A 7,803-nucleotide genomic window follows, 5' to 3' on the forward strand; every position below is an offset into this window, starting at 1 on the left:
GTACTCAGCATCATACAATCGGAAATTTACAGCTGCCAAATTCTGTGTCCAAAAAAAGTGGCCATTTTTGTGGCTCCATGGTGAAAATAAAGATTAATTTATTTGTTTGTTGCTAAGGGTAGTTGTTTGTGAATAAATGGAAGTTGCTGGTCTGATTATTTGTTAACTCTTAAACAAACAAATAAATAAAGAACAATCTCCAAGGTAAGTGCCTGCAGCCTTTGCAGTTTTGGTGGCAGAATTGTGAAATGAAGTGTAGGATATGTGATATCAACTGAATATGGCTAATATCCTTTGGCTGTTACAATCATACAATCTTCAGGCCTAATGACTCCATAATATGACTGCTCATTACATTCTGGATCCAAAGTTAGCTGTGGGTTTGGAGCCTACCCAGAATCATTGGGTGCAAGATGGGGACACACACCAGATAAAGTGCCACTCCATCACAGAGCACCACACACTCAGTTGTCTGTTTCTGGACTGTGGGAGGAAACCAGCGCACCTGGAGGCAGCCCAAACAGACACAAGGAGAACTCACACCTTTCAGACAGTCACCCGGAGCAGACCCTGAATCCACAAACCCAGGGCCCTGGAGCTGTTACATTGACACTACCTGTTGCTCCACCATGTCACCTACACGTTGGAAAATGATGTAAATATACATACGGATGAAGCTCATTTGGTTCACTTTTATGTCTATAACAAACACACATTTTAAATAGGAGCAACGATAGCGTCAAATATGAGCAAATAAATCAATTAATTACAATTGCAATTACACAAAATTCCATGCTGATGCAATTAACCACAATTAATTATGGTAATCATCTGAGACCCCACTAGCTGTGTTGACCTTACAATGCCACCATTCGGCCAATTTCCTGTGTGTGAGAGAGGGTAATAGACTCACTTCAGCACCATTTTCAAGCAACAAGAGAGAGGGAGCGCACAGTACCCCAATGCGTTTTCATGATCACACACACACACACATACACGTCGTAATCAAAGCACCAGGAACAAAATAACACCATTTTTCAGCAGTGAGTCAGAGCCTGCAAGCACCCTGGCTGCGTGATTAATTTCCTACAGTGTATTGGGCTCCGACAGAACAGCACATTATTTTGTCCACCATGAGCGGATATGTCCGGCAGCTCTATAGTAGGGGCCCGGCTTAAAGGTGCTGATTGGGAATGCACTGGAGGGGCCAGACTCTTCACTTTCCACAGCAGGAAGGAGGGAGGCTGAGGTAGAGGGGGGGGAGGGAAGGGGGTGGATTGATTAAAGTAAGCCATGTCTTGGCACTAGAGTGTGTGCTAGGATAAGTATACTGCTCAGAACAGGCTCCTCCCCCCCGACACTCAAACGCCATGGAAACCAGACTTGGTGCTATTAGTCTCGCCACACAGGTGCTATGATACTGCAGTATGTAAATGATTCAGGCAAATGCAAATCTCGGTGCATGAAGAGTGGAGACTCCAGGCCGATGCCCGTTTGAAGCTGAAGATGAGATGGTCCTAGAGAATAGTGCTTGTCCATAAATACTGTAGGATAATTATTGTTCAGCTCTACGCAGATAGACTGACAGCTTGGCCCAGTATAGGCTTTAGGCCATTTTAATTAAATCATACTTGAGCTGCAATGAGATTTGTCTTCACAGAAAATTTTGATCAACATTCTAAGGGCTTCTAAAGAAATAGATCTGAATTTTATAAAGTTTGCAACATTTGTGACCATATACAAATAAGGGAAGTCACTATTTAAAAGAGAACCCACTGTTGACCCAGACATTCACTTGTGCAAGACACAGCTTGCTTAACCTCTAGAGTAATAGGAAATGAAATAGAAAGGATCTGGACAACTGCTCATGACCTGAAGGTAATAATGCTCAGTATCAAGCATTGGCTAGAGGGGTATAAAACACTGGGCCGTAGAACAGTTTAAATGAGTTATATGTAGTGATGACGTTCTTTTGGAGAGATGTCGGCGTTTGTGATCCAAAACTATCAATACAGCACCATACCAGAACTAAAATGTCACATCAAATTCTCTCAGACCTGTTCCATCATCAATACAAAAGCCTTCCAAAAAGAGTAGAAGCTGTCACTACAGCCAACAACATATTGAAAACCTTTTCAGAAGAAATGTTGGATATCCCCAAACTTTAGACCATATAATGTAAAGGTTCCATTTTCTGTACTGCCAGGTGCAACTTGTTCTCATACCAAAAACTGGGCATTAGTAGATATATTAATAATGAACATTAAACCATTATCAGACATCATGTATTTTGAACCATTTCTACTTATCCATTTGGCATGATATGATTACAAAAAGTAAAAGGCAGATGGTGTAAAACAATTAAACAAATAAAAGCAAAGAATTGTTTTCCATTTTATGTCATCAACAGTGTCCATGGTCTTAATGTGAGAAGATAAATGTTTACTACAGTTCCCATTCCCAGGACTTGGCACCCACTGTTAGTTTATTGTTTTTTCCCCCATGTTTATGTACAAATTACCTGATTGAACTCATCAAATAATTACCAAGGCTTTCAAGAGCTGAATCAGGTGTGGTGGAGTGCAAGGCAGCGGGCACCAAGGCTGCTACGGAGATCTACTGCTTCAATAATTTCAGCCAATTATTAGTGTTCCAAATTACATAAATATTAAACAAGGCACTTAAAATGATAATTTTGTCATATTTCTACAGTTTTTATTTACATAAACAAGACAGTGAACAGTCTAAATCACTGACATGTGTTACATTTCAGCAAAAGAGCAATTCCCTACTCACCCCATATATACTCACTCAGCCAGTGTTTGTGGTCTGAGATTGTTTAAATAAAGCATGTCCTCTGTTTCCAATGCTTTTCAAAGTTTTTTTCTGTGAAGTAATGTTTTTATCTGAAGTTGGATACGCTGATGTATTCATCTGAGTGAAATATTTTAAGTAAAATAGCCTAATTAGCTTGCTGTTATTCCGTCACTAGACAAGCTAGAGCACTCATTTCCTGCCACAACAAAAATGGCGACTTCTAGTATAGCAATGTGTTTGAGATTATACACAATTTTAATTGTATTGAACACCATACACCATAGTTTCTTAACAGGCTTTTATCCATTTTCCAGAAGAGTTACAAACATATTGTATTTTAGACTACGTTTGGGAAAAATGGGAAACTAAAATAATTTCACATTGGGGGATGTTTTTTTCAGTGGACTACTTTGTATGGACAAACACAACAGGTGAACTGTAACAGGAATAATAATAATAATAATTTAAAAAACTAATTAATGTGATACAATAATCAGAGCTGGTTTGCGACGGTTACAACAATTAAAATGGAGGCATATTTTCTTATGAAAATGTAGATTCTTGATTACGTGAGATAACATTACATAGTCTGTGGTCGACACTGACCTCTGCTGGTGTCCGCGTGAACTATTTCTATACGTATGTTTAAGATTTTATGATTAAATGTTTGTATAAATATTACATTATTCTTATGCATTTGTGCTCAAGTTTTATTTCAGTGGCACCTTTTTAAAATATAGTCTATATACATTACTCTTAAAATCAGGATGAAGTGGTTATGAAATGTGAATAAATTAATAAATGACTGAATGCTCTTTTTTAGCACTCCATTTTCTATATTATATAAATTTTATTCCATATTGACTCCATTTTAAATGTAACTTATTGATTTAACTCTAGGTTAAAGTTGCTCAAGGAAGCTCATCTTAACAGGAGAATCTTATATCTACAGATAGGTCTAAGTTAAGGTTATACCGTTCTGTTTATGTGGTTTAAGACATAATACTTTTCACTCTAAACTGTGAAAATGCACATGTGGTATTAGCCTGCCCTGTGAAGGACTGGCGTCCCCTCCAGGGTGTATTCCCGCCTTGCGCCCGATGATTCCAGGTAGGCTCTGGACCCCCCGCGACCCTAAATTGGATAAGTGGTTACAGATAATGGATGGATGGATGGATGGTATTAGCCTGTATTAACATTAAAATATTTAAAAAATAACTTAGAGAAAACAAGAAGAGTTTTTAAAGGAAAAATGTACTGGTGCCTTAGAGAACCAAATGTATCTTTTAGGCGCCTTTATTCATGAGTGCATGTATATGATGGCAGCTACCATGACAGCCATCAGGCTGCTCTGGGACACAGACAAGACACATAGACAGACACAACATCATTTTTATGAACAGCCAGACAGTGAGGTGTTTCATTCTTATGGGAAATTGGTTTAACAGTCCATTACTGAGAAGGGACGGCATGCATAATGTGTCCAAATTACCATGCCCTGTCTGCTGCAATGTTTAGAGGCTTTTCATTGCATGCTTGATAACATTATGAGCCAACTCAGAAAGACATAATAGCAAATGAAAGGCAGAAGTGAATGAGACTCACCTCCGAGGAAAGCATTATTGTATATGGGGTATTAATTAATAAAATGTAGTATCAGTGTGTAGAATGTATTTAAGAGGCTGTGAACTGTGAAATCACCTCCATTCAGTTAGGGCAGCACTAGTGTGTTGCAGTAATGTAAGCCCTCATACTACCCAGTGGAATTCCTGATCAACATCAGAGGTTCCAGATGAGTTTTTTTCAGGCCGTTTTGTATGAATTAAGGCATGAATAAAACATCACATATTTAAAATACTCATTTTACATTCTCACAAATTTGTCTAGGTCTCCTAGTCTTCCTCAAACATGTCAAGCTGGAAGGCTGACAGCTACAATATGCTTCCCCTGAGACATGCAAATCCAGTCACTGCTTCTTTTCATGTTGCCATTAACACAACATCATGACCAGTATGAGCTGGGGCTGCCCTTGCCTGGTGGTTGGGGAACTGGGCTTCTAACTGAAAGGTTGCAGGTTCAATCCCCAGAGCCAGCAGGTCATGACTGAAGTGCGCCTAACACACAACTGCTCCCTGGGTGCTCTGGCTAGGGCTGTCCACTGCTCCAGGCATGTGTGTTCACTGCCCCTAATGTGTGTGTAAAATGTATGTTTCACTGCACGGATTGGTAAACGCAGAGAACAAATTCCTCAAGCACAGTGGTCAATAAAGTGATTGTATTTCTTTAAGCAAACACAACAAATGAGCATAATTCTACACAGAGTATAACAGAAGTATTAACCCTTTCCAAAACTCTCCTCAGGACAGTCCAGTATTATTTAAGGTTAACATCCATTATGTTAAATCAAGTGTGAAGCTGATTTAACAAATCCATGCAATCAAGGAGAACATCTGGATTTTTGTTTTTGTATTTATTGTAATTATATATAATTTTATACAAGTACCAAGCTTATTGAGGAGATATATTATTTTAATTAATAATCACCTTAGAATGTGTGTGTGTGTCTGTGTTGCCCTGTGAAGGACCGGCGCCCCCTCCAGGGTGTATTCCCGCCTTGCGCCCAATGATTCCAGGTAGGCCCTGGACCCACCGCGACCCTGAATTGGATAAGCGGTTACAGATAATGAATGAATGAATGAATGAATAATCACCTTAGGTGCCAAAGACTTTTGTACAGTACTGTATTTAATGAAGATTTATACAGCATGGAAGAGTTAACATTTTTTATGGTGTTTCAATAGTTTATTTTAACTGCTGGTCCATAACAAGGCAGATACTTGCACTTCCAATAAGTTTAATAATATCTGTACCTCATACCCATTTTTTATAAGAGCATCAGGGTCACAGACAGCAACGTGGTCACAGACAACAACACCTAATACAAAGAAAAGTGTGTGATCAGACAGTGGAACTGATATGTGAGTAAATAACTGACATGTGGAATGAATAAAACCTGGATATGGCACACAGTTTGACATATACTGAATTCCACACGCTATCAAAAGCACAACTCAGGGTCTATATAAAGCACTCTATAGGGAGTCATTTCAAATTCAGTCCTAGTCTTTCTTAAGCTCCATGCACTTTTTAAATATTTTATCTGGAGCATCACTTCTAGTGCATAAGCAAGCGCACACACACACTAAGAAACACTGTGCTGTGGCTCTGAATCTGAATCTAACTCCTTGAAATTGATCCAATCAATATTTTTACTGAAGACTAAACTGTTCATACTATTTTCAAAGCAAAATCAGATTCGCAGCAGATAACTCAAGGCCAATCTGCAAACTTATCATGAATGTTGCGAGGTTTATTGCACTCTATATTGTCTTCAGCAAAACTTGTTTCTTTAGCTTCACTTTAAAGTTTAATGCGAGGTATAGTAGCTTAGTTTTACTGTCACATCGCTGTAGTCCTAAGTTTGATTCTCACATTCTTAGCACTAAAGTGACACTGACGTGGTGGTGATGTGTTAGTGTGTCCTGCCAACAGGGTCATTTTTCCACTGATGAAGATCTAGAGGACAACCAACACAAATTGTTTACTTCTTCAAGATAAACCAACACACTGTTTAAAAACTCTAGGTGCACTGCTGTGTCTGATCCACTTGTGCCAGTAATACACTAATACACCACCACCAGTTCCATCACCCAAATCATACCTGCTGTGTGGTGATCCTGACCATTGAAGAGCAGGGTGAAAAGGGCATAAGAAAGTATGCAAAGAAACAGGTGGGCTACAGTCTGTAATAGTAGAACTATAAAGCGCTCCTGTGTGGTCAGGTGTGGAATACATACTGCTGTTTAATAAATGTAATCATTTGCATCTGAAAAGAGACTTGGGAAATTGTACATTGGGTATTATCCAGCAGTACAGTTATGTTTAATACCTGCTGAATTGTATTTTTAAAGATGCTCAAGCTTACTATGACAGCATCCAGATGATCAGTGGGTCACTCACTGCTTACCCTCCCCCTCGCCCTCTTAGTCCACTGTAATGAGTTTACTGTGTCAAGGCTTCATTTGGAGAAATGTCTACACGAGTGATCTGGCAATGACAAACTGCACCTCAAAACAACTGATCCATCAGATACTTTATCTAAGGCCCCATTTAAATTTTCCCCAGTGCAAAGCATTTATTCGCCTGAAATGGAAGTGTCAGCTGGGGCAGAACCATGCGTGATTTATTAAATGATCAATAATTATGTAAAAATAAATAAGAAAATGACAGTAAGGATGAAGAAGAAGAAAAAAAACCTGCTCTCCGTTTTCACCGTGGGAAATTCTAATGACCCTTAGTGACCACTAGAGGCTGTAGGTTGCCTGCAAATAATTAAAATGGCCTGTGTGCACTATCTTTTCAACTGGACTCAATAAGAGGAATCCTTTAAATTTAGTTCAGTACATTAGCTATTATTTCAGTGTAAGAATGGGATGCTCAGTCCTACCAAGTCAGTCTCTCTCTCTCCTTCTGTGTGTGTGTATATACACACATGCATACATACTTGACACAGTTAGAACGTTTAGCCAGTCTGTGTTTAAACATTGTAAACCGTGTAAAATACTGTAAAGCCTCTAAATTACACATTGGCAACAGCAAAGATGCTTTCAGAGGAGAGCAGTGTTCTTAATGCCGTAATAATGGAAAGTGCTGGGGAAGTGTAGGCCAACAGAGAATCCTCTATAGGGCCTGAAGGGTGAATGTGTGACAGACTAACAAGCAGCTTAAGTTTGTGACAACCCTCTTTACTAATCTTTAAATCCTCTCCATATACAACCCACCACTGGAAATATGCTGAGCCCAAGGCCACAGTCTTGAACCCAGCCGTAACACACAGAGTGTAAATGACACATAAATGGCTTCAGCAGCCTGTTTTACATGTTGTACAGTAAATCAGTGGCAGGACTTCAGAGTGCAGCCAGTCTG

General features: G+C 39.2%; 1 protein-coding gene across 1 annotated transcript in view; it reads right to left on the minus strand.

The window, feature by feature from the left end:
• prickle2a (prickle homolog 2a) overlaps positions 1-2,895 on the minus strand; it is an 87,120-nt gene extending 84,225 nt beyond the window's left edge. Inside the window, exon 1 of the mRNA XM_066644671.1 lies at positions 2,797-2,895. Coding sequence (XP_066500768.1) covers positions 2,797-2,801 — 5 coding nt within the window. The 5' untranslated portion in view covers positions 2,802-2,895. The remainder of the gene's footprint in view (positions 1-2,796) is intronic.
• Between the last annotated feature and the right edge of the window lie 4,908 nt (positions 2,896-7,803).

Source organism: Hoplias malabaricus, chromosome 14 (genome assembly GCF_029633855.1).
Source record: "Hoplias malabaricus isolate fHopMal1 chromosome 14, fHopMal1.hap1, whole genome shotgun sequence".
Lineage (NCBI taxonomy): Eukaryota > Metazoa > Chordata > Actinopteri > Characiformes > Erythrinidae > Hoplias > Hoplias malabaricus.